A 27,878-nucleotide genomic window follows, 5' to 3' on the forward strand; every position below is an offset into this window, starting at 1 on the left:
TCCGGGCAGATCCTCCGGTGTGAAGAGGGTGGTCGCGCCACTTGAAGGTCAGTGCGAAAATGCCCAGAGAGTTCCAATTATAAGCTATGGCTAATAGCCACTGATGGACCTCTGCTCCATATGCTTATCCAATTCCCTCTTGAAGCTGTCTGTGCTTGCAGCCGCTACCACCTTCTGTGGCAGTGAATTCCATGTGTTAATCACCCTTTGGGTGAAGAAGTACTTCCTTTTATCAGTTCTTTGTTCAGTGTTATTTAGTTCCCCTGATACCATTTCAAGATTCAGGTTCAGGTTTTTCTGGGATTCCAGAATTATACAAGTTCCATCATTCCCTATGGAGCACATTTTCTGTGGGACTGGAGTGGCTGTTTTTTTCAGCCAAATGACACAAAATTGCAGGAAACCTAGTGCTGTATGTCCACTAATGACCTCCCAACCAAAGAATCCAATTCTGGATGCCCCTGAACAAGGGGACCCAGGTATCCTACTTGCAGGGATGCAGACGGGGAGGGAGGAATAGGCTGTGCCTTCACAAAGGAGAGAGGGGAGGTGAGAGGAAGAGACAGGCAGCCAGACTGCAGACTAGAGCACTGGCTGGGGAGGCCTTGGGTCTTTAAAATGTTCTGTGTATTTCCAGAAATTTCTGGATATTTCCAGAAATATCCAGATACCAGTGTTCTCAAGAATATGCCCAAATATACCTGGAAAATACTTATAAACTATTTTTCTGGTATATAGTTGGACTGAATGTATCTAAGTACACATCCTTAGCATAATCCTGACTGCCCACAGGCTGCTTTTTATTTATTTTTTATTTATTAGATTTTTTTTTATTTGCCACTTACCAAGGGTCTTGCAGTCTTACAACAAACAACATCATAATAAATAAGTTAAAAATCAACAAAAATCAGATAAAACATATAAAATTAAAATAAGCAAGTCCTGCAGGGCATGGGTGTCATCAGAGAGTGCATTCTACAGGACAGGGACCATAACTGAGAAAGCCTTTCCCCTGGTAACAGCTAAACAACCCATGCTGGAGCTGGGCACCTGCAAGAGGCCCCAAGAAGATGACCAAAGGGGGTGTCTGGGGGTGTAACAGGAAAGGTGGTCCCATAGGTATAAGTTCCAGTCCATAAAGGGCTTTATAAAGTTAACACCTCCTCCTTGGATTGATTCAGCTTTAGCCAGCTTTCCTTTAACCATTCAACAACCATCTCTAGGCCCTGCTGCCAGCAGTTAATCCATTAGGAGGAAGATCTGCATGTCTTCAGCATATTGATGACGCCCAACTCCAAACTTCCTGATGATCTTGGCAAGAAAGGGCATATATAATATAATATAGGATAAAGGATTGAACTCTATGGGACCTTATAATTCAGGTCTGTCCTCCCCAACATCAGCCTTCTGAGATTGTCTTTGGAGGAACAAGGAGAAACATCAAAGGGTGGTGCTGCTCACTCCCAGGGAGGTAAGGCTAAATAGTCAACTGTATCAAAGGCAGTAGAGAGATCTAAAATGATCAGCAACATTGGCACACAATTATCTAGATGTGAACAAAGATAATTAGTCAAGGCAACTAAAGGTCTCTTGGGCCTATAGCCAGGCCTGAAGCCTGACTGAAAAAGGTTGAGAGCAGATGCCTCATCCAGAAAGACATGAAGCTGCTCAGCCACCACTGACACAATTATCTACCCCAGGAAAAGGAAATTAGACACATGGTAGTAATTAGCCAGCTCCTTTCTATCTAGATTTTAACAAAAAAAATCTAAGGGAGCTAGGGAAACAGCTCCATGAGAGACAATTTAATAATTTGTCTCAGGGGGCCTCTTACAGCTTTGCGGGATGATTTTACAAGCCATGAGGGGCATGGATCCAAGGAGCAGTCAGTCAGCTTCATAGATACCAAGATCCTGTTGACATCTGCAAGGGTAATAGGCCAAAGGAATCCAAAAAAGTGCCAGATGGTGCAAATGAGAAACCTCATCCCAGCACTGCTATCAAGTTTGGCAGCCAATTCAAGACAGAGATTAGGGCCTTTATTGGCAGCCAATTCAAGGCAAAGATTACTTGAGGAACCGTCTCTCCCCATACGAACCCCAGAGAGCACTGAGGTCAGCTGGAAAGAACCAGCTGAATATCCCTGGGCCAAGGGAGGCCAGATTGAAGACTACTTCTCCATTGCAGTTCCACTATTGTGGAACCAACTCCCGGAGGAGGTACGGGCCCTGCGGTGTCTAGACCAATTCCGCAGGGCCTGCAGGACCTACGTCTTTAAAATAGCCTTCACTTAATACCGAGCCAAGAAAGATTCGCTGGATATGTTTTAGCCACTGAATTTTATAGAAGATCTGAGTCATAGCACCATAACGTTAATTTTAATACAAGTTGATTTAATAATTTAATGATGGTTTTATATAATTGTAATTATTGTGAATTATGGTTTTATTGTACATTGTATTTATATGTTGTGAGCCGCCCTGAGCCTGCCTCAGCGGGGAGGGCGGGATATAAATAAAAGGTATTATTGTATTATTATTATTATAAGATTAGGGCCTTTATTCACAAAAAAGTTGCAAATAAATCACATCTTATAGTCAAATCAATGTCAAATTTGGGGCAGCTGTTAACCCAACCAACTGTTAACCAACCAAGCTGTTAATCAAAGGAGTGGGCAGCTGTTAACCAATCTAAACTGAGCTGGTTGCAAATTAGCAAATGTAGTGGAAGCAGCATAATAATCTTTTTTTGCCACTTTCACTGCAAGCTCGTAGGCCTTCAGTTGGAGTCTATAGTGAGTTCTCACAGCTTTGTCCTAGGTTTGTCACCAATTTCACACTAACCATTTGAGTTACCTTATAAGGTCCCTTAGGCTGTCATTATACCAAGGTGCCACAGAGACTCAAGGATGTCAAGAGATCAGTCCAATCAATACCTTCCTGAAGACTTCTATTCCAAATTTCAGTCAGTTCACAGAGGAAACCTCCAGATAAATCCCACAGAGCATTCTGGAAATTATCAAGATCCATCAGTCTCCATGGGTGAGCATAAATCACTCTCAAATCAGCCCTCGTGAGGAAGTGATTTCAAGGCACTTTTCTCTCTTAGCCCATTGTAAGTGCAGAAATAGGATGGTAGACCTCTGGAAATTTGGTTCAAGTTTTTGTAGAATCAAAATGTGTTCTACTATGCAGTTGTCATCTTGTTTGGGGTATATTATTTGCTATATGCATGAGAGAACTTGCAGAGAGAACCCAGCTGTGTGCAGACACTGGTGATTTAAGAGGGTTCTACGAAGCCCTGAAGGCAGTAAATGGTCCATCATATCAGGCTCAGAGTCCCTTGCATAGTGCAGACGGCCAAGTGCTCCTCACAGACAAGGCATCCATATTGAACCGGTGGTCGGAGTATTTTCAGGTTCTCTTCAGTGCCAACCGCGTAGTTCAAGATTCAGCAATCCACCTCACCCCACTTCAACCGGTGAAAACAGAGTTGGATGAGATCCCCACCCTAGAAGAGACTGTTAAAGCCATCAAGTAACTGAAAAGTGGCAAGGCAGCAGGAGTTGATGGAATTCCACCAGAGATCTGGAAGCATGGGGGCACAGTACTACATAGCTCACTTCACAAAGTACTTGTCACCTGCTGGGAACAAGGCAAATTAACACAGGACTTTCGCGATGCAATCATCATCACCCTATACAAAAACAAAGGGGAAAAGTCAGACTGCTCCAACTACCGGGGGATAACCCTGCTCTCCATCGCAGGCAAAATCCTTGCCAGAATACTCCTGAACAGACTGGTGCCCACCATTGCAGAAGAACTCCTCCCAGAGAGCCAGTGCGGTTTCAGAGCTAACAGGAGCACCACCGACATGGTATTTGTTCTCAGGCAGCTCCAAGAGAAATGCAGGGAACAGAACAAGGCTCTGTATGTGACTTTTGTCGACCTTACCAAAGCTTTCGATACCGTTAGCAGAAAAGGCCTGTGGCAAATCTTGGAACGTTTAGGATGTCCCCCAAGGTTCCTCAGCATGATCATCCAGCTACACGAAGACCAGCGAGGCCAAGTCAGACACTGCAACGACCTCTCGGAGCCCTTCCCAATAGGCACAGGTGTAAAGCAAGGCTGCGTTCTCGTGCCAACTCTCTTTACGATCTTCTTTAGCATGATGCTTCAAAGAGCCGCAGTAGATCTAGATGAGGACGATGGTGTCTACATCCGCTATCGCACCGATGGCAGCCTGTTCAACCTGAGGCGACTAAAGGCACACTCCAAGACAATGGAAAAACTCATCCGAGAGCTACTGTTTGCTGATGATGCTGCACTCGTCTCCCACTCGGTATCAGCTCTGCAGCATATGACGTCCTGCTTTGCAGAGGCTGCCAAGCTATTCGGCCTAGAAGTTAGTCTGAAGAAGACAGAAGTTCTCCACCAGCCTGCACCCCAGGAAGATTATCACCTTCCCTGCATCACTGTGGGTGAATCAGTTCTGAAGACAGTCCAGCAGTTCAGCTACCTGGGGTGCATCATCTCCTCAGATGCCAAGATCGACAAGGAGATTGACAACAGGCTGGCAAAGGCAAACCGTGCATTTGGCCGACTGCACAAAAGAGTGTGGAGCAACAAGCATCTGAAAAAAGGCACAAAGATCAATGTTTACAAAGCGGTTGTGATGACAACCCTCATCTATGGCTCCGAATCATGGGTTTTATACCGTCATCACCTGCGACTCCTTGAGCGCTTTCATCAGCGCTGCCTTCGCACCATCCTCAACATCCACTGGAGTGACTTTGTGACCAACACTGAAGTCCTCAAGCGGGCAGAGGTTACCAGCATCGAGGCACTGCTGTTGAAGGCGCAGCTGCGCTGGGCAGGGCATATTTCTAGGATGGAAAACCACCGCCTTCCCAAGATTGCCCTGTATGGCGAACTCTCCACCGGCCATCGAAATAGAGGGGCACCAAAGAAGAGGTACAAGGACTCCTTGAAGAAATCCCTTAGCACCTGTCACATCAACCATCACCAGTGGTCTGACCTAGCCTCAGATCGCAAAGCATGGAGGCACACCATCCACCAGGCTGTCTCTTCCTTTGAGAACGCACGCATAGCTGGTCTTGAGGACAAAAGGAGATTGAGGAAGAATCGCACTGCTACAGGACCAACCCTAAATCAGACTTTTCCCTGCAGCCGCTGTGGCCAGACCTGCCTGTCCCACATTGGTCTTGTCAGCCACCAGCGAGCCTGCAGCAAACGTGGACTATTGCACCCTTCTTAAATCTTCGTTCACGAAGCCAAGCCAAGAGAGATTATTTGCTATATGCATGAGACATATGAGAAGCTTTGTGGAACCAAGTTCAACCATGTCAAGGTTCCTTAAGTGTCTTATTCCATGAGATCAACAATATAGCAACAACAGCCTAAAGGGTCCCACTAAAATTTCTTGCAAAAGGGAAGACACAGTATTCACATTCTAAGGTCATGATGTATTTAAAGTTCATCTTTGCTCCAACTCATATATATATTAAAAAAGAATATTTTATCCCAAAATGCAATTGATTTCCAGCCACTGATAGAAGTAAACAAATAGCCCTCTATAGCAAAAAAAAAAAAAAAGGCTTTCAAGCAATCAAATGGGGGTAAGTGCAAAGCAATGACCTACAGATATGCAATGTACTTCCCTTGATACTTTCCAAAAGGGTGATATTTTCCAGTAAGGTGTTTTCCCCTGTCAAGTAAGCATTTTTGCTCACTTGTTTGATTTAACACTCAAGGGCAGAGAACATTTTAAAATGTGAATGTAGCCTGCTAAACTGCATACAGATTGCATCTGTTGATGGGGTGGGGTGCCCGCAGAGCAGATATGGATTAATCACCTGTGTAATTGCTTTGCTGGATCTAAGCCCATAAGAGCATAGACTGTCTGCACTGGTGACCAGTGAAAGAAAAAAAATATGTGTGGAAAGCAGTATCAAAATCTAACGATAGAGTAATTGCTCCCCAACCAACCCACTGTCATTATATTGATTGAATTATGGTCTGTGTACCCTTTTGAACTTTTACTGTTAAACATCTCTATTGTAATGCACTCCCTCTCGGATTGACTTCACGAACGAAGATTTAAGAAGGGTGCAGTAGTCCACGTCTGCTACAGGCTCGCTGGTGGCTGACAAGACCAATGTGGGACAGGCAGATCCAGCCACAGTAGCTGCAGGGAAAAGTCTGATTTGGGGTTGGTGCTGTAGCAGTGCGATTCTTCCTCAATCTCCTTTTGTCCTCAAGACCAGTTATGCGTGCGTTCTCAAAGGAAGAGACAGCCTGGTGGATGGTATGCCTCCATGCTTTGCGATCTGAGGCTAGGTCAGACCACTGGTGATGGTTGATGCGACAGGTGCCAAGGGATTTCTTCAAGGAGTCCTTGTACCTCTTCTTTGGTACCCCTCTATTTCGATGGCCGGTGGAAAGTTCGCCATACAGAGCAATCTTGGGAAGGCGGTGGTTTTCCATCCTAGAAATATGCCCTGCCCAGCGCAGCTGCGTCTTCAACAGCAGTGCCTCGATGCTTGTAACCTCCACCCGCTTGAGGACTTCAGGGTTGGTCACAAAGTCACTCCAGTGGATGTTGAGGATGGTGCGAAGGCAGCGCTGATGAAAGCGTTCAAGGAGTCGCAGGTGATGACGGTATAAAACCCACGATTCGGAGCCGTAGATGACAGTTGTCATCACAACCGCTTTGTAAACATTGATCTTTGTGCCTTTTTTCAGATGCTTGTTGCTCCACACTCTTTTGTGCAGTCGGCCAAATGCACGGTTTGCCTTTGCCAGCCTGTTGTCAATCTCCTTGTCGATCTTGGCATCTGAGGAGATGATGCACCCCAGGTAGCTGAACTGCTGGATTGTCTTCAGAACTGATTCACCCACAGTTATGCAGGGAGGGTGATAATCTTCCTGGGGTGCAGGCTGGTGGAGAACTTCTGTCTTCTTCAGACTAACTTCTAGGCCGAATAGCTTGGCACCTCAGGTTGAACAGGCTGCCATCAGTGCGATAGCGGATGTAGACACCATCGTCATCATCTAGATCTACTGCGGCTCTTTGAAGCATCATGCTAAAGAAGATCGTAAAGAGAGTTGGCGCGAGAACGCAGCCTTGCTTTACACCTGTGCCTATTGGGAAGGGCTCCGAGAGGTCGTTGCAGTGTCTGACTTGGCCTCGCTGGTCTTCATGTAGCTGGATGATCATGCTGAGGAACCTTGGGGGACATCCTAAATGTTCCAAGATTTGCCACAAGCCTTTCCTGCTAACGGTATCGAAAGCTTTGGTAAGGTCGACAAAAGTCACATATAGACCCTTGTTCTGTTCCCTGCATTTCTCTTGGAGCTGCCTGAGAACGAATACCATGTCGGTGGTGCTCCTGTTAGCTCTGAAGCCGCACTGGCTCTCTGGGAGGAGTTCTTCTGCAATGGTGGGCACCAGTCTGTTCAGGAGTATTCTGGCAAGGATTTTGCCTGCGATGGAGAGCAGGGTTATCCCCCGGTAGTTGGAGCAGTCTGACTTTTCCCCTTTGTTCTTGTGTAGAGTGATGATGATTGCATCGCGAAAGTCCTGTGGTAGTTTGCCTTGTTCCCAGCAGGTGACAAGTACTTTGTGAAGTGTGCTATGGAGTACTGTGCCCCCATGCTTCCAGATCTCTGGTGGGATTCCATCAACTCCCGCTGCCTTGCCACTTTTCAGTTGCTTGCTGGCTTTAACAGTCTCTTCTAGGGTGGGGATCTCATCCAACTCTGTTTTCACTGGTTGAAGTGGGGTGAGGTGGATTGCTGAATCTTGAACTACGCGGTTGGCACTGAAGAGAACCTGAAAATACTCCGACCACCGGTTCAGTATGGATGCCTTGTCTGTGAGGAGCACTTGGCCGTCTGCACTACGCAAAGGACTCTGAGCCTGATATGATGGGCCATATACTGCCTTTAGGGCTTCGTAGAACCCTCTTAAATCACCAGTGTCTGCACACAGCTGGGTTCTCTCTGCAAGCTTGGTCCACCACTCATTCTGAATGTCTCAAAGCTTGCGCTGGAGGTTGCTACATGCAGCGCGAAAGATTGCTTTTTTCTCGGGACAGGAGGGCTGAGCAAGATGTGCTTGGTAGGCAGATCTCTTTTTCGCTAGTAATTCTTGGATCTCTTGATTGTTCTCGTCAAACCAGTCCTTGTTCTTCCTTGTGGAGAACCCGAGGACTTTTTCAGAGATCAACAGGATGGTAGTTTTTAGGTGTTCCCAGGGTGCTTCTGGAGAAGGGTCTGTGGGGCAACTGGGGTCCTCAATTCTTGACTGGAGTTTTGCCTGGAAGGCAGCTTTAACTTCAGCTGACTGAAGGCTGCCAACCTGAAGCTTCCTCTGAGGGATACCTCCTCTCCTGGGTGTGGGTTTAAAGCGAAGACGGAGATTGCAGCGTACAAGACGATGATCCGTATGACATTCCGCACTGGGCTTTACTCGGGTGTGTAAGACATCTCGAAGGTCTCTCTGGCGCACCAGAATGTAGTCGATAAGGTGCCAGTGCTTGGACCGGGGGTGCATCCAGGTTGTCTTCAGGCTGTTCTTCTGCTGAAAGATAGTGTTGGTGATGTTGAGCTGGTGCTCCATGCAGAATTCTAGCAGGAAGCGCCCGTTATCATTGCAGTTGCCAATGCCGTGTTTCCCAAGTACTCCTTTCCAGGCTTCCGAGTCTTTACCTACTCTGGCATTGAAGTCGCCAAGGATGATCACCTTGTCCTCTGTAGGGGTCTTCCGTACGAGGTTGCGTAGATCAGCATAGAACTTGTTCTTTTCTGCAGGATCTGCTTGAAGGGTTGGGGCATACACACTGAAGAGTGTTGCATGCTGCTTGTTTTGAAGTGGGATGCGCAAGGACATGATGCGATCTGAGTGACCTGTTGGCAGGTTTTCGAGTTTGGAGGCAATGGAGTTCCTGACCATGAAGCCAACGCCAGAAAGGCGGCTCTCAGCCTTTGACTTACCCGACCAGTAGAGGGTATAGCCAGCACTGTGTTCTTGAAGACTACCTTCCTCAGGGAAACGGACCTCACTGAGAGCTGCTATGTCAATATTCAACCTGAGAAATTCGTGGGCAACTAGAGCAGAGCGTCGTTCAGGGCGACCACTGTCTACTGTGTCAAGCATGGTTCTGATGTTCCAACACGCAAGCTTTAATCTTTGCACACTTTGTGAGGCAGGTGCATGCCTTTTCTTTGTTGTTATTTTTTGACCACAAGTAAGGATGCCCGTTGACTGCAGCTAGTCAGCTGGGGTGGAGGAGACAAGCTTTGTTTAGGCCATCTTTTCTAGGCCCCTCTCCATGTGGAGCAAGCAGTGCTGTCCCTAGATAAGGCTGCTTGGTCATTCAGATGCTTTCGTCTCCGGGTCAGCATCAGGCGACCAATACCCTGAACCGCCTACATGCAGGATCGGGACTGCGGCTTCCAGTGGCATCTTCCACCTGCCGTTTCGCCCCTTGCCCATCGCTGCAGGACTTGCTGTGTTGTGGGTTGTGGATGTGGATATGCCCTTCAGGCCTGTGCAGAGGAAGTTTTAGGTGAAGCACAGTGTGCGCAGTACTGGCTCCATCCTTTCACCTTGGGGTCATCTGCCATGGCCCAGTAAGCTGGGACGCCAGCAGCGAGTCCTCCAGGTGGTAGGTGTTACATTAACGAGCTCTATCTGCCCGGGTTTGATGTTAGAGTTTTCCTTCTCTTGGCTGGCGAGGTTGGTGAGCCCAGCCTGCCCATCCGGTTATACCGCCGGACATTCGGTCGCACCATGACGTGGCAAACTCTGTGAGAAACGGGGGGGGACCAGCGGGAAGGTGTTGCCACGGATGCAGTAATGCAGGAGGCCATTGCAGTGACCATCTGCCAGGCATAGCCGGACAGTGACCACGTGGCGTTCACTACACCGGGAAAGGAGAGGCTATGTATTGTGCATACACTTTCCCTGGGGGGACAGGATACCAAAGAGGGAGCCCACCCCTCCCCCCCTGTAATGCACTAGAGGTTTCTTTTTAGCTGCATGGCAGGCAGAAGGGTCCTGAGTAGAAAGGAATGGACCAAGAAAGAATCAGAAAAGTGTTATGGTGGCTAGGAAAAGCCAGGTTGAAATAGGATATGGCACAGAAGTTTTGCAGAAAGCTGCTAAATGGAGGACACTGATAGAAAACTGGGATTCAGCATGGGCAGAATAGAAAGGTCTGCATAGCTATAGAACTCAAGGGTTTCCAGACATCCTGTTTCTGTTGTGTGTAAAATTGAGTATTTTTATATCCCGCATCTAAACATTTTACAAGATGGCTATTTCCCAAATCAGTTTAGTAGACCTTCTTTCAACAGCCCATGGCAACACCTTGAGGTCAGGCTTTCGTGTGATTCTTACTTTGTGGTTTAGGAGTAACATATCAATGTTATTCCATAAATGATTCCTTTGTGTTAACTCATTTTAATTAGGGTCACTTGAATTTGTTGTAATCATTTTATTGTGGCTTAGTGTCATGAACAGTGCTGAAAGGTAGTGTATTTTCAGGGTGGTAAGAATGAACTAGCAAGTGCTAGAAACATATAGTGGTGGTTTTATCAGCCCTTATAAGGTCAGACTGATAATGTGATGCAGTGTTCTGGGGAGGAGGAAGAGGTGGTGGTAAAGAACTGTAAGGGGTAGCCTTGCAGCCCTTAGATTGGGTGGTTTCAAAAAATTGTTTCTTCCTTACCAGAATCAAGTAAGACTGATGATTGATCTAAACACCACAACACAAAACCAAAGTAATAAATAGGGAGCACATGTCACTGTAAATAATTCCTGCTTCTTTGTGCACCAGTTTAGATGTATATTGGTGCTTCTCATCTGAGCATCTTTTATCCAACATCATTTAAAATGTGTCTATACAAGGTTTGTTTAGGGCACCCAATTCATTTTCATAGATCCATTTCTGTCCATACAATAGATACAGGAATTGTGGACAGTGCATAAGCTGTACAGAAAGAGCACAAGCAACATGCACACCCCAAAATCCATGTCACATCCCTTCTTCTTTTGGAAATATTTAATGGGAAGTGTCAGAATCTTCCAATCAGACTTAACACTTAGCTATAAAGCCTAATCATGCAGTAAAGTTACAATTCCTTGCTGTAGAACTATCATGATTAATCAGTTAAAGTTTAAAACCTTTTTAAATGATGAACATTGAGGGGGATCAAATGTGGACATCAGCATGTAATACTCCTAAGTGACTTTTCTAATTAATTAAAATGCAGTTGCTGAGTTGCGGGGCAGGGGGAACAATTCCATAGTCAACAATATAATGTGATAGGTTTCATGCAAAACTCTCTTGCTGAAGTGAAAACAAATAAATCAATACAGTTAGTGGCAGAGATATAGGAAACATCATGTTTTCTTGAATCACAGCAATATATTTGTAAATTTTCCTATATCAGATAGCATTAAGAAACTATCAAACAACATAAACTGCATAACCTATGCACAAGTATTGAAAAACGGATGACAATATTGACCACGGCAGCCAGTCTGGGAAAACAAAAACCAGGCAATAGTCCTGACTCTGCATTTAAAATATGATGAACGGTGTAATTCATTTTTAGACACTTCTGTACACTCTCACTACAAAAATAAGGCACATATAGTGACGCATTTCCTGCACCAACATTTTTCATTCCTTGTGCAGGCTGCTCTGTCTACTCTCTCTCTCTCTCTCGGCTTGACTTCACGAATGAAGATTTAAGAAGGGTGCAGTAGTCCACGTCTGCTGCAGGCTCGCTGGTGGCTGACAAGACCAATGCGGGACAGGCAGATCCGGCCACAGTGGCTGCAGGGAAAAGTCTGATTAGGGGTTGGTGCTGTAGCAGTGCGATTCTTCCTCAATCTCCTTTTGTCCTCAAGACCAGCTATGTGTGCGTTCTCAAAGGAAGAGACAGCCTGGTGGATGGTGTGCCTCCATGCTTTGTGATCTGAGGCTAGGTCAGACCACTGGTGATGGTTGATGCGACAGGTGCCAAGGGATTTCTTCAAGGAGTCCTTGTACCTCTTCTTTGGTGCCCCTCTATTTCGATGGCCGGTGGAAAGTTCGCCATACAGAGCAATCTTGGGAAGGCGGTGGTTTTCCATCCTAGAAATATGCCCTGCCCAGCGCAGCTGCGTCTTCAACAGCAGTGCTTCGATGCTTGTAACCTCCTCCCTCTTGAGGACTTCAGTGTTGGTCACAAAGTCACTCCAGTGGATGTTGAGGATGGTGCGAAGGCAGCGCTGATGAAAGCGCTCAAGGAGTCGCAGGTGATGACGGTATAAAACCCACGATTCGAAGCCATAGATGAGGGTTGTCATCACAACCGCTTTGTAAACATTGATCTTTGTGCCTTTTTTCAGATGCTTGTTGCTCCACACTCTTTTGTGCAATCGGCCAAATGCACGGTTTGCCTTTGCCAGCCTGTTGTCAATCTCCTTGTCGATCTTGGCATCTGAGGAGATGATGCACCCCAGGTAGCTGAACTGCTGCACTGTCTTTAGCACTGATTCACCCACAGTGATGCAGGGAGGGTGATAATCTTCCTGGGGTGCAGGCTGGTGGAGAACTTCTGTCTTCTTCAGACTAACTTCTAGGCCGAATAGCTTGGCAGCCTCTGCAAAGCAGGACGTCATATGCTGCAGAGCTGATACCGAGTGGGAGACGAGTGCAGCATCATCAGCAAATAGTAGCTCTCGGATGAGTTTTTCCATTGTCTTGGAGTGAGCCTTTAGTCGCCTCAGGTTGAACAGGCTGCCATCGGTGCGATAGCGGATGTAGACACCATCGTCATCATCTAGATCTACTGCAGCTCTTTGAAGCATCATGCTAAAGAAGATCGTAAAGAGAGTTGGCGCGAGAACGCAGCCTTGCTTTACACCTGTGCCTATTGGGAAGGGCTCCGAGAGGTCGTTACAGTGTCTGACTTGGCCTCGCTGGTCTTCATGTAGCTGGATGATCATGCTGAGGAACCTTGGGGGACACCCTAAACGTTCCAAGATTTGCCACAGGCCTTTCCTGCTAACGGTATCGAAAGCTTTGGTAAGGTCGACAAAAGTCACATATAGACCCTTGTTCTGTTCCCTGCATTTCTCTTGGAGCTGCCTGAGAACAAATACCATGTCGGTGGTGCTCCTGTTAGCTCTGAAGCCGCACTGGCTCTCTGGGAGGAGTTCTTCTGCAATGGTGGGCACCAGTCTGTTCAGGAGTATTCTGGCAAGGATTTTGCCTGCGATGGAGAGCAGGGTTATCCCCCGGTAGTTGGAGCAGTCTGACTTTTCCCCTTTGTTCTTGTGTAGAGTGATGATGATTGCATCGCGAAAGTCCTGTGGTAGTTTGCCTTGTTCCCAGCAGGTGACAAGTACTTTGTGAAGTGTGGTATGGAGTACTGTGCCCCCATGCTTCCAGATCTCTGGTGGGATTCCATCAACTCCCGCTGCCTTGCCACTTTTCAGTTGCTTGATGGCTTTAACAGTCTCTTCTAGGGTGGGGATCTCATCCAACTCTGTTTTCACTAGTTGAAGTGGGGTGAGGTGGATTGCTGAATCTTGAACTACGCGGTTGGCACTGAAGAGAGCCTGAAAATACTCCGACCACCGGTTCAGTATGGATGCCTTGTCTGTGAGGAGCACTTGGCCGTCTGCACTACGCAAGGGACTCTGAGCCTGATATGATGGGCCATATACTGCCTTCAGGGCTTCGTAGAACCCTCTTAAATCACCAGTGTCTGCACACAGCTGGGTTCTCTCTGCAAGCTTGGTCCACCACTCGTTCTGAATGTCTCGAAGCTTGCGCTGGAGGTTGCTACATGCAGCGCGAAAGATTGCTTTTTTCCTGGGACAGGAGGGCTGAGCAAGATGTGCTTGGTAGGCAGATCTCTTTTTCGCTAGTAATTCTTGGATCTCTTGATTGTTCTCGTCAAACCAGTCCTTGTTTTTCCTTGTGGAGAACCCGAGGACTTTTTCAGAGATCAACAGGATGGTAGTTTTTAGGTGTTCCCAGAGTGCTTCTGGAGAAGGGTCTGTGGGGCAACTGGGGTCCTCAATTCTTGACTGGAGTTTTGCCTGGAAGGCAGCTTTAACTTCGGCTGACTGAAGGCTGCCAACCTGAAGCTTCCTCCGAGGGATACCTCCTCTCCTGGGTGTGGGTTTAAAGGGAAGACGGAGATTGCAGCGTACAAGACGATGATCCGTATGACATTCCGCACTGGGCATTACTCGGGTGTGTAAGACATCTCGAAGGTCTCTCTGGCGCACCAGAATGTAGTCGATAAGGTGCCAGTGCTTGGACCGTGGGTGCATCCAGGTTGTCTTCAGGCTGTTCTTCTGCTGAAAGATAATGTTGGTGATGTTGAGCTGGTGCTCCGTGCAGAATTCTAGCAGGAGGCGCCCGTTATCATTGCAGTTGCCAATGCCGTGTTTCCCAAGTACTCCTTTCCAGGCTTCCGAGTCTTTACCTACTCTGGCATTGAAGTCGCCAAGGATGATCACCTTGTCCTCTGTAGGGGTCTTCCGTACGAGGTTGCGTAGATCAGAATAGAACTTGTTCTTTTCTGCAGGATCTGCTTGAAGGGTTGGGGCATACACACTGAAGAGTGTGGCATGCTGCTTGTTTTGAAGTGGGAGGCGCATGGACATGATGCGATCGGAGTGACCTGTTGGCGGGTTTTTGAGTTTGGAGGCAATGGAGTTCCTGACCATGAAGCCAACGCCAGAAAGGCGGCTCTCAGCCTTTGACTTACCCGAGCAGTACAGGGTATAGCCAGCACCATGTCTTTGAAGACTACCTTCCTCAGGGAAACGGACCTCACTGAGAGCTGCTATGTCAATATTCAACCTGAGAAGTTCGTGGGCAACTAGAGCAGAGCGTAGTTCAGGGCGACCACTGCCTACTGTGTCAAACATGGTTCTGATGTTCCAACACGCAAGCTTAAGTCTTTGCACGCTTTGTGGGGCAGATGCATGCCTTTTCTTTGTTATTTTTTGACCGCAAGTAAGAATGCCCGTTGACCGCGGCTAGCCAACTGGGGTGGGAGAGACGAGCTTTGTTTAGGCCACCTTTTCTAGGCCCCTCTCCGTGTGGAGCAAGCAGTGCTGTCCCTAGATAAGGCTGCTTGGTCATTCAGATGCTTTCGTCTCCGGGTCAGCATCAGGCGACCAATACCCTGAACCGCCTACATGCAGGATCGGGACTGCGGCTTCCAGTGGCATCTTCCACCTGCCGTTTCACCCCTTGCCCATCGCTGCAGGACTTGGTGTGTTGTGGGTTGTGGATGTGGATATGCCCTTCAGGCCTGCGCAGAGGAATTTTTAGGTGAAGCACAGTGTGCGCAGTACTGGCTCCACCCTTTCACCTTGGGGTCATCTGCCATGGCCTAGTAAGCCGGGACGCCGGCAGCGAGTCCTCCAGGTGGTAGGTGTTACATTAACGAGCTCTATCTGCCCGGGTTTGATGTTAGAGTTTTCCTTCTCTTGGCTGGCGAGGTTGGTGAGCCCAGCCTGCCCATCCGGTTATACCGCCGGACATTCGGTCGCACCATGACATGGCAAACTCTGTGAGAAACGGGGGGGACCAGCGGGAAGGTGTTGCCATGGATGCAGTAATGCAGGAGAGGCCATTGCAGTGACCATCTGCCAGGCATAGCTGGACAGTGACCACGCGGTGTTCACTACACCGGGAAGGAGAGGCTATGTATTGCGCATACACTTTCCCTTGGGGGGCAGGATACCCAAGAGGGAGCCCCCCCTCCCCCCCCTCTGTCTACACTAATCCTGAAATTACCCTGTTTGCTGAGCAGGGAGGTTGGTGATATAGACATGATGAGAGCATTTGGCATGGAACTTGAAAGGACTGGATGCACTTCACAAGTGTACCCAATAGCCCAGGGGTGGCCAACGGGTAGCTCTCCAAATGTTTTTTTGCCTACAACTCCCATTAGCCCCAGTCATTGGCCATGCTGGCTGGGGCTGATGGGAGTTGTAGGCAAAAAACATCTGTAGATCTACCGTTGGCCACCCCTGCAATAGCCCATTGTTGCAGACGGATCACCACCACTCTTTTTATTTAGATTAGAGTTGGTCAGCATTCTCATGCAGGTGCATGGATATGGTGACATGTTTAGGGGGTTGTTGACATGCTCCCTTCCAGAGTATGTTTAGGGAAAAGATGGATCCTCATGTTTCGACAAAAAGTCAATAATTTCACTTCTGGTATTTTTTTAAGGGTGTGTCTGAAAATATACTATAACCATTATACATCAAGCATTGGTCATTAATTGCTTCCTGGAGTATATTTACTACATTTTCAGGGGCATGGATGCTCTTCAGATGTTATTGAAAATACATGGTTAGCCTGTAACGGAAACACAGGGACCTGTCTTTGCTCTTCCAGGTCAGGTGCAGTAGCTAGAGTGTTGGGTCTGAATGTGGAAATTCTAGGTTCAGAATCCTGCATGGCTGAAGATCTCTCCAGGCATCTTTTGAGCTAGTCCTTACCTATCTGCCTAAGTTTCTTCTCAGAGCTGGTATGAGGCTAAAATGCATCTATAAACTTAGAGAAAATGGGGTATAAAAACATAGTCAATAAACAGAGAACATAACCTTTTGCATTGTTTAGCTCTGCAGAAGTTGTGATTGAATACAAATCATGCAAAATTATTTCTCTTTAAGGTAAATATTTATTTTACTCCATAACTCCCTTGGTCTTTGCTCTCTAAAGTCAGCAGGGAAAAACCATTAGTGCAATAATGTGGGAATCAGATGTTCCTTTAAAGATTTTCTTTTTCTGGGTGAATATGTTTCCACTTGAGTTTTCCTCAGCCATTTGCACTCAGCCAAGGTAATGTACTTTGAAATGCTTAACAAGTATAACATGTGAGCAGGAACCTTCCTTAGCTTCTTGGGAGAAAAATGAAGTTGCATTTTAGGTTCAGATTCTACGTTATTTTAGATGCTATGATATATTGCAATTGTAACTAATGGCAATCTGTACATTCTGTTATACCAGTATATAAATGAAAAGAAACACAGCTATGAGCATAAACAAAGAATTCCAAAAATGTTAACATTCCTCTGACCCAAATGTGAATTTGTATGGAATTGTTATAGCAAAATGTAGTTATTCTGGTCATGAAAACTGAAGTTCCAAATAGAGTTTTGCATTATTTGCACATTTCGAAATGCTTTTTTGACTCTTACTTATAAATAGAAAACAGTGCTTGAATCTGAATTTCTGTGTCCCTTAGCTTCTACTCTAGTTACACAGTTATGTTTCTCACCCACACCATGCAAGAAGTTCACCTCCATTGAAGATCATCTTCTCAACCCTGCTCTCTGGGCCCCAACTGGCAGAGAAGAGGAAGGTGGCAACCAAATAGGAGGCTTTTTTTCAGTGATGGAACTTTGCTTTCAGAACGCTCTGCCCCTTGAGGTTTGCCTGGCACCTTTCTCTAGGCACCAATCCAAAACTTTTATTTTTACTTAGGGGTTCCAATGTTTCAAGTTGTTTTTATAATCTGCTTATGTAGACTGTTTTATTAATCTCTTTTTAGGCTGTTTTTATGGCTTGCTATTAATTACTATTATAGTTCATTTTATTCTGGCCCTTATTTATTTATTTATTTATTTGTCTATTTATTTGTTTATTGTGAGCTTCCTTGAGCAGGCCTCAGGAAAGGTGGGATATACATTTTCTAAATAAATAACACAGAGGTCGTTTTCGCACTCACCTTAATCAGCAGCGACGACCCTCTTCACCGCGCAGGATCTGCGCGGATTTCGCACTAATTGCCGCGGAGCACCCAGAAGAGCCGGAAAGTCCTGGCGCCTTTGCGGCGCAAACGGAAACCGCCAAAAATACTTTTGGAGTACATCTTCATGTTTCTTTGACTTTTTGTTTCCTTATGGCTGTCTGTATGATTTTGGGTTGAGAGGCACTGCTGGACTTGGGCCTCCTGTAAAATAGACAGGTGTCAGTGGTGGCCAGGTTGCCTTTCATCAGCTATGGCTAGTGAGCTAGCTGTGGCCCTTCCTGGTTGGGAAAGATCTTGCCATTGTGGAACATGCCCTGACAAACAGCAGCAGAACAGTGGGAGCTGGGACATGGGAGGGAACAGCTATCAGGGTGATGGCATGATGTCACTTACGAGAAAACTGAGTAGTGATGTCATGCTCAACTTCCTTTCCTCCCCCGAGTGCCACTAGTTAGAATGTCGTAGGCAAAAGAGTGGGCTGGAAAGCTTTATATCCAATCTGAAATAGCCTTGATGCCCTGATGAATGACTTGTGCTGGGAGATGCACAGAGGGAGTTCAAGCTTGTTAATTCTCCTGAACCTCTTTTGATACCATTGATCCTTTTGATACCTTCTGGGATTAGAACTGGGAGACCCTATTCTGCAGTGGTTTTTGTCCTTCCTCAGAAGTAGGTTTCAGAGTGTAGTGCTGGTGTCCCATCCTTTGGCCTTGGGTTTTCAGGGTCCCACAATATTTTTTTTTCTTGTCTCCCATGCTTATCAACTTCTACATACATCCTCTGGGAGAGGCATCTAGAGATTTGGGATGAGTTGCCACAAATATGTGGATGACAGTCATCTGTCTCCAGCAGATCCCAGGGGGCTATGGAAACAAAGAACTGGTGCTTGGAGGCAGTTAGGAGATGAATGAGGGCTAACAAACTGAAACTTAATCTCAACAAAATAGAGTTGCTACTAGTGAGTGGAAGGTTTTACTTAGGAATTCTCCTATTCTGGATGGGGTTGCACTCCCATTAAAGGAGCAAGTTCATAGCTTGGGGTACTGCTGGACTTGGGCCTCCAGTTGGCTAAACAGGTGGCAGGAGTGACTTCCACTAGCTACTGCTGGTGAGTCAGCTGTGGCCCTTCATGTTGTAACATCTAGATTAGATTTCTACAGTGCACCTACATGGAACTGTCCTTGAAGACTGTCCATAAGATACAGTTGGTACATAATTCTGCTGCTAGAATGTTGTCTGGTGTGTGTTGTAGGAACCACGTGACTTCAGTCTTGTTCAATCTGTACAGGTTGCCAGTTTGGTGTAGTGGTTAAGTGCATGCACTCTAATCTGGGAGAACTGGGTTTGATTCTCTATCTCAGCCCCACCTACCTCACAGGGTGTTGTCAAGAGCGGAAGGGAAAGGAAATTGTAAGCTGCTCTGAGACTCCAAGTGAAGGGCAGAGTATAAATCCAGTCTCTTCCTCTTCTTTCAATTCAAGGTTTGAATTGAAACCTTATTGGTCAGAATTTTGACTTTTGAAGCCCTATACAGCTTTTCCCATATGCACCTACCCTATCATTCTGGGCATCTTTGGAGGCCCTGCTTTGAGTCCCCCCACCATATGAAGCTAGATAGGTGGCCACCCAGAAGAGGACCATCTTGGTTGTGCCACCAAAGCTTTGAAAATCCCTTCCCAGGGACATTCATCTGTCCCCTCTATTATTGTCTTCTACCAACGGGTGAAGACTTTTTTGTTTTGCTTAGCATACACCCAGTAACAATTATTGGCTTTCCTCTACTATTGTGCTATGTGTTTTGTATGCTTGTGCTTATATTTAATTATTTATTTTACATAGACTTAATTTTAAATAGGGTTTTGATGTTGGGATTTTGTAATGTTCTGATGTTTGTCACCTTGGAAATGCTATTTGAGTAAAAAAATGGCATAGGAATCATAGAATTATATAGTTGGAAGGGACCTCCAGCGTCATCTGGTGCACAATGCACAAAATTCACAAATACCTCCTCTCCACACCCCCAGTGGTAGGGTTGCTAGGCTCCAGGTGGGAAAGAAGCAATAGCTCCATGTATAGGATGCCTCTTGTTTAGCCAAAATGTTCTCAATGTCTAATATTGTAGAATTGATTTCTTTATTTCATATAAAGTTTTTTAACCATTAAAAAAGGTACATTGTACTTACATTTCTTATAATACATCTTCTAATTTCAGTGTGAACATCGGTGTTCACACTGAAATGAGAAGCTAAATGCTGTGATTAGAGAATGTAGAACAGGGTTCCTAAATAATTGAGCCGTTAAACTGAAGAAAGAATTGAAATGTCATCAAAATCTAGAGAGACATCTTTCTAAGAAAGCGACTGCGTTGAAGCTACACTCCTCTGGAGCACCCACCTTGTGAAATTCAGTTGGACTATTTCCAAGTTTGGACTTAGATCTATTCATTTGGGGATGGGGTTTTTTTGGCCCCTTGGGGTTTCTGTTACTTTAAAAGGCCCTAGCACCGCCCGCCTCTATCATTATTGTATTGTTTATTATGTGTTGTACACAGTCCTTATAATATATTTTTGCAAACTGAAAAATGGTGTATTACTTGGTGGCTTTGATCAATCCCCTGGAGAAAATGGCTGCTTTGAAGGGTGGATTTTTTGGCATTGTAGCATGCTGAAACCCCTCCCCAAACCCCACCCTCTCCCAGTTCCACCCCCAAAGTCTCCAGGTATTTTCCAACACAGACCTGGCAAACCTAACACAGTTTAAAAATCTCCAACAGAGGCAAACCTAGCCTCTGTTTAAAAACCTCCAAAGAAGGAGAGCACAGCTCCTCCCAAGGAAACCTGTTTGACTGAGGAACCACTCTAACTGTCAGGAAGTTCTTCTTAATGTTTAGCCAGAAACGCTCTTGATTTAATTTCAACCCATTGGTTCTGGTCCAACTTTCAAGTGCAACAGAAACCAACTCCACACCATTCTCTATATGACAGCCCTTCAAGTACTTGAAGATGGTTCTAAATAAAATAAATAATATAATTCAACACCACCTCCATAATTTTGTTTCTTCATTTCTCATATTTGCAATCTCTGTTCCAACAGAAATAGGGACATAGTCCTGGAGATAATACAATCTTTAGCCATGGTACAGACCTGTCAGTTTTCCTTCCATGGGCTAGATGCATCTATGATATAAAATCTATTCTACCTTCATGTCTGAGAACAGGTTATTTTGGGAGACAATGGCTGGTCAAACCATTGGCTAGTGGGTGTCCCTGGTCTAAATTGGACACTTTTAGGGAAGCTAGAGTTCAATTCTACATGCGCAAGGGGCCTTTCCAACATTACAGAGTACTTTCTTTACATGCTATTAATCTGGCTTCAGGGAAGCACCACTTCTCCTTAGCAGGAGCTTCAGCAAATGCAGCAAAGCTCAAGCTTTTCCCTTGATATGCTGTCATACATATTGTCTTCCATTCTATTTCTCTTTCTGCAGCATCCTTGGTTCATACAAAGGGCTCCTCGGGCATTCTGGGGTGTGTGGTGATTTCTTCCAGTGCTATACTCAGCAAGAAATAAAAATTTTTGTAAACACCATTTGCTCGATAAAATCAATAAAGCAAAAAGCAAGTTCTTGTAAGAGTCTGGGAAAGAAACAGTTTGCTGTTCAAGCTCCATGATGGAGAAGTGCTATAAATTTACACCTTCTGGCACATGCCCTTTTCAAGTTTGTACCTCTGCTGTTTTTATTGTCATTAGGCAGCACAAGTGATACCCGTAACATTGAATATATTTCATTCAGCAAAAAAATACAGCTCTTATTCAAATAAAATGTAAAAGCAAACTGGCCCTAGAGTCCATCTGTTCTTCATTTTCTCCTAATTTATAATCAGGAAATCCATTCGTACATGGCATATAATTTTTGTGCTTTCTAGTGGCTTGTGGAATGTAACATTCTGCACACAGTCACATTTAAATTGATAACTGTCCAGGCGAAGTATAATTTTAAAATACAGGCTAAAGAAAGGTTTAATCTCTATATTAGATGGGCTGTAGCAATTTTGCTGCTGCTGGGTTTTTCTGGGTCATTTTGCATCTGAATTTAACAGAGATCTTCTCCTTGCATTTAAGTAAGGGTACCTCAGTAGAGACCAACACTTTCAGCATATAGAGGAGGATGTGGTTTAAGCATCTAGATTAAATGCAGGCTCTCCTTAGCTGCAGGCCCCATGCATGTATTCATCATTGATTTTCAAATGATGGGTTTGTATATCATTGGTTAAGAGTCTACAGTCTTGCATTCTGGGATCCATATTCTGCCAAAAGCATAACAATTTGGTGGCTGGAAGGAGAAACAATCATTATATGGCTCCAAATTGCTAGCTGGCACAATGTGCCAAGAACAGCAGAAATCCACTGGTAAGGAAAAGATTGCAGTCACTCGTTAAAATAATTTGATGTTCTAAAAATACAAATGCAGGAAAATGTCATCATGTTTCAAAATATTTTACATTAGAAGGTAAATACATAAAGAGTTATGTGATTGGTGTTTTGAAGTGGCACAGTTTCTAAATGTTGGGAAAGCAGTCCTGCTGTTAATTTTTTTTTATTAAATGAATTGCTTTGATTTGATGTAAGTTGTTTGTGAAAGCATCTCTTCCCCCCACCCCCACATACACAGCCTTTCCCAGTTGCTTCCTTTCCCTCAAATAACAAGTTGGAAGTTACAGACTTTGGTAGAATATCTACATTTGTCTATTGATATACAAGCACACATTCTGTGTGGGGTATGTCTGCATCCAAGAGCTTCATTTTCACACATAGCAAATAGTTCCTGTATACAAATCCATGTCAACCCAAGCCTCATTTCATGTTTTTATCTCTTTTCTCAAAATTCCTTAAATATCACTTTAATTTCTCAGTCCCTGATGTGGCAGCCATAGATATGTGTTTCCTAGTTCACTCTTGGTACCTTTCTGCACACTCCGTGTGTGTGCTCATACTACACTAAATAATGCATTTTGCAACTGGATTTTTATTGCATAAGAATAGCAAAAATCCAGTTGCAAAATGCATTATTTAGTGTCATGTGAATGCACCCTTTCTTTATCGCTTCTTCTCTTTGCCCCCTTTGTGTTCTTTCTTGCACTGCCTTTTGAATTTCTTCCTTCCTCATGTTCTCTTGACTTTCTGTCCTTCACCTTTTGCCACTTCTTTGACAGGCTTCATGGTGTGATAGGAAGACAGAGATGTTGCAGTGGTGATATTGGGACTAGTAGGTGAAAGAGCCATTGCTACCCAGAAAATCCAGGCAGAAACTGCTTACCCTACCACAAATGCCCAATATATGGACATGGTAGATTCCATCCCCTACCCCAAATATTGAAATATCCCCTGTGGTCGCCATATCACTATGGCACCCATTACCATTTCTCAAAAGTGGCTACAGGTTCAGTTAGAATGGGGACCTGCTTTAATCCTTCCTTTAAAAAAAGTTCCTGAAATAATTTCACATAATTATTTGAATAGATTTCACACAGATAAACCAGATGTTCTTTTTGTAAAGCATCATGTGCATTTATTTGAAAATACATGCAAATATTCCTCCATCACTATCTTATCAACAATCATTATCCGAAATTACAACTGTAAGAAAGACCAAATTCCTTGTCCTACTGACCTTGATTCATAAAGGTATAGAACTATTATGAGGGACTAATCCACTAGGAACTTTTCTGTGCAAGCCACATTAACACAGACAAGAATTGTGCAAAGGGTTGTAGCATATTTTTAGTTTTTCTGGTGTTATGAAATACAAGGGTTAAGTGTTCAGTGTTACTGAATACAAGAATTATATAAGCGTCAATAGGAGAATACTAAATGCATTCATTTGTAATATGAATCACAGTAATTGTACAGCATTATGTTTCATACTTATTTTCCAGCTTTTTTGTTGAAAGTTTCTTCAATGCACATTGCCGAATTCATATCACAATGGAATCTTTTAGGCCTGTACATGATAAAACATATTTGCACAGTAACATACCCCATTCACTAGGCTTCTCACTGCCATATGCTTATTAAGGGAATGACACTTACAGTGGCCTATAAAAATGTGGAGCTTGCAGCATAAACATAGCATATAGGCTACAATAATAAGCACTTACTAGTGAGTAAGCCCCACTGAACTAAGTGGAGTTATTTCTGAATATACAGACTTAAGATTTCATTGTTGATATAGCAGCTACCAAGAGAGCACAAGTGCCAAGGAAAAGAACTGGGAAACCACTGTCCTGGTAAATATGCTCTGGGAAGCACCCACTCACCCTTGTTTTGGTAGGCTTTCTTTTGCTGAGTGGCATTCATGGGTGAGTAGGAGGCTCCAGCTTTTGGTGCTTGGAGAGGGTGCTAATTGCAGTGCTGTGCCAGCATTATCATTGTTATTATTGCAGTTGCAGAAGAGAGGCACTACTCCTGAAAGCACCAAATTAGTGCAGTATGGAGATGCTTGAATGTCAGAATGTAAAGCCTGAAAAACTAAGACAGCAAAGATGAGAGAGAAGGGATGCTTTCAAAATCCAAACCGACTCCTCCTGCTGAAATCAGCATTCAGGATCAGGCTCTGAAGGTGGAGGAGGGGAACAGAGGGAGAAGCATTTAAGACTCTGCCTCCTCCAGCTTTCTTTCTGGAAATTATAGCCTTGCTGCACTTTTCTTTGTTTCAAAACAAAAACCCTGAAGTGGAAAAAAGTGAGTCAGGCTAAGCAGAATCCTCTTGCATTTGTCCATGAAAGCAACCCAATTCTATAGGGCTTTCTTTTGTTCTCTCTCTCACACTCCCCCACCCCATTCTTCAGCTCTCCACAGTACTTCTAAGGTGAGCTCTCTTCTAGGTAACAAGCATTAGGTTTCTCTTCAGTTAAATATTGAGTACCATACTACAAGCATGTAAAATGTTAAATGTATATTGAATTTATTAAGAAATTATGTTTTAACCTATTATGGAGGGCCTTTGGGATGAAAGGCAGTCCAAAATGCATAAATTGTGTAAATCATAAAATTTCCAATTTCTGGCAAATAAAATTATTCTCAAAGTTGTCAGAATGTTTGTTTGGATTCTAAGAATGTAAACTCATTTTTAATTTTTAAAAAATTAAAAGTTTATATTTAGGGTTTGGAAAATAGGAATTAATAAGCTATTATATCAATCTTCCAGGAAGCTTGAAACTACACACACACACACACAGGGTTTTTCTGGTTTTGTTCAAGCCATATGAAGTAGAGGAGAGAGAGAGAGTGATTGGCCCAAGATTAATGAAGCAGCTTCTGGATGAAGGGGGATTTGGGAAGCAGTCACACATGAAGCTGTCCTGTACTGGAATAGACAATTGCCCCATCAAAGTCAGTATTATCTACTCAGACTGGCAGTGGCCCTCTAAGATCTCAGGCAGAGGTCTTTCACATGAAATGTGACCTGATCCTTTTAACTTGAATTGTCAAAGATTGTATCTGGGACCTTCTGCATGCTGAGCAAATGCTGTTTCTCTGAGCCCCTCCTTGATTATATTAACAAATGCCTATTATTGAAGCACAGATGCCAGGGCTGCCCCATAGAATCAGCAAGCACCCCTTTCTGCCTTGGAGAGACCATATATATCATCAAGACAGATAGAGATAAAGTGTCTGCTCAAAAGATATGGAGATTCTGTGTCCCTTAAACCTACCTTCTCCTTTCTTTTCTTCCTCTCTCTGTTGTTGTACCCATTATTTAGATGGTGATTGTAAGATCCTCTGGAGAGGGGTCTGCCTTTTGTCTTGGGTTCCTTCATAAAACACCATGTGTGCTGATGGTAATATAGGACTAATGACTTACAATAATTAGCAGTATGCCTAAGGAAATGTTAAGAATGACATGGAAGGATAAGTAGTTGGCAGGAAAATGGAAGAAAAGCAGGAAGACTAAATAGCTGAAAAGCAGACAGATTGGAGTGGGAATACAGAAGGAGGAATTCAGTACATAGGGAGCCAGTAGATAATTATGGAATATGACAGGCTATCGAATTAATAACTACTGTGTAATTTAGTGGACTTTTAAGTGTTCTTATTTGTCTGTTTATTCTGTAGCCAAATGATAAAATAGGACCATTTCCTTTCTTTCAGTCAATGCATCATCAAAATATGGACAGTTGAGAAAGAATTGTCACTTTAAATCCATCTTAGAACTTTCCTGAGTGTATTTTGATGACATTTCAGTGTTGTTTTACATAACCTAGGAAACATCATCAGTCTGCATATGGTTTACCATCTTCAGTCTGCATACAACTTACCGTTTCGTTTTACTGTCTTTGCAACTATCAACAGGAAACGGGTATGGCAACCCTCGAAACTCACCAGGTCTGCTGGTCTCACCTGGGAACTTGAACAAGAATATGCAAGCAAAGTCTCCTCCTCCCATGAATTTGGGAATGAACAACCGTAAGCCTGATCTCCGAGTGCTGATTCCACCTGGCAGCAAGAACACAATGCCATCTGTGGTAACATATTTTCCAGCCTTTTTTTCCTTCCCCTTCAGAAGGCACTAATGATCTGTGGTAGAAATGTTGTTTGGTCTTCAGTGTGAGCCTCCACAAGCTCAAGAACAGAACTGCTCAGGCTTCCATGTGTGTACGATGAGATTAAACAATGTCCTTGTACATGGGATTTGAAGTAGACTGGCTTCTTAACACTGCAGGGACCTGGGGATCTTTCCAAATAAAATCTGTTGTCTTCTGAATAGCTTTGCTGTTACTCTTTCTCCCCTTGTATTTTTCTCCAACTCTCTTTCTTTTTTTAACCATTTTTTCCAAGATTGTTGAAGCCTGCCTTAGTAGATGTTAGCCCACTGCATTTCATGGGGGTAAAAATTACTTATGACTTCACTGAGCCCCAAATACTGTTAGCTTAATATAGTTGGGACTACAATGACTATCTGTGAAGTTCACAAATCCCACATTTAAAACAGCCAAATGGACTCCCTTGCCTGCCCACCCCCAATTTATCAAGTGTCCTTTTGAGCCACTCTGCATGTTCCATAGAAATAGTCAGAGAGGGACTATGAGTGACTTATTTATTTTTATTTATTTATTTGCCTTAAATTTGTATTCTGCCCTCTCCGTGAATGGACTCAGGGCGGCTAAAAACAACCAAAAATTACATATCAAAGCAATAAAACAATATAATGCTAAAAACTATAAAATTATAAATATCACATAATGGTGCTATTACAACTTCATGGCAGTTCATAATGTTTTCAGTGGGCCAGTTCAATTTCTATTAACTCCTTAGATGGTCTGTCTGTTGGTGATCCTTGAGAAATTAGCTGATTTCTCAGAAGGGTGGCAGCCTTCTCCACTCAGATGTCGTAGACTAGTTGAAATAATTCTGTCTTCCAGGCCCTGCAGAATTGGGGGAGATAGCCTCCAGGAGGGTGTATAGCCGTATAGCCTCCAGGAGGGTGTTCCATAATGTTGGTGCTGCCACCAAGAAGGCTCTGGCCATTGTAGAGCTCAGTCTGGCCTCCCTTGGTCTGGGGATGGAAAGAAGATTTTGCCCTCCCGAACACAGTGCTCTCTGGGAAATATATAGGGAAATGCACATCCGTAGATAGGCAGGCCCCCAGCCTGCATCAAAAGTGCATGAGACACATTAGAGACTTCATATTTCTTACAAAAGAATCATTAAAGGTAACCTCTTTCATGAGAAACATAATGGTTAAATATAGCGTTGATTTTTAAAAAGATCCTGATGGCAAATCTAAGTGATGCAGAGAGACGGGTTTTGTTTTTTTCATTATGTAAAATTGTGAGTTAAACCATTCCATGTTAGCTGCTATGCTAGCATGATGCATATAAATTAGTTCTGGTACTCCAACTAAAACCCCATAAATGTAGCACTCCACAAAGAGCAATAAATACCATCTCTCATGAGGCTGCCTTCCAGCAGGCTAAGGAGTGGCACAGTAGCTTCATCAGATGATTTATTCTGAAGACCCTTAAACTTATGATTCTTCACAAGGCATGCTTTGACTGGCGGGCT

The 27,878-nt window shown here is 44.3% G+C and overlaps 1 protein-coding gene across 20 annotated transcripts in view; it reads left to right on the top strand.

Annotated features, from left to right (window-relative positions):
• The window catches only part of MEF2C (myocyte enhancer factor 2C), a 292,573-nt gene that overhangs the window by 236,803 nt on the left and 27,892 nt on the right, over positions 1 to 27,878 (top strand). For all 20 annotated transcript variants that reach the window (XM_060235726.1, XM_060235715.1, XM_060235724.1 and 17 more), the window contains one exon: positions 26,166 to 26,338. In XM_060235726.1, the coding sequence (XP_060091709.1) occupies positions 26,166 to 26,338 (173 nt within the window). The remainder of the gene's footprint in view (positions 1 to 26,165; positions 26,339 to 27,878) is intronic.

The sequence above is a fragment of the Heteronotia binoei genome, chromosome 4 (genome assembly GCF_032191835.1).
Source record: "Heteronotia binoei isolate CCM8104 ecotype False Entrance Well chromosome 4, APGP_CSIRO_Hbin_v1, whole genome shotgun sequence".
NCBI lineage: Eukaryota > Metazoa > Chordata > Lepidosauria > Squamata > Gekkonidae > Heteronotia > Heteronotia binoei.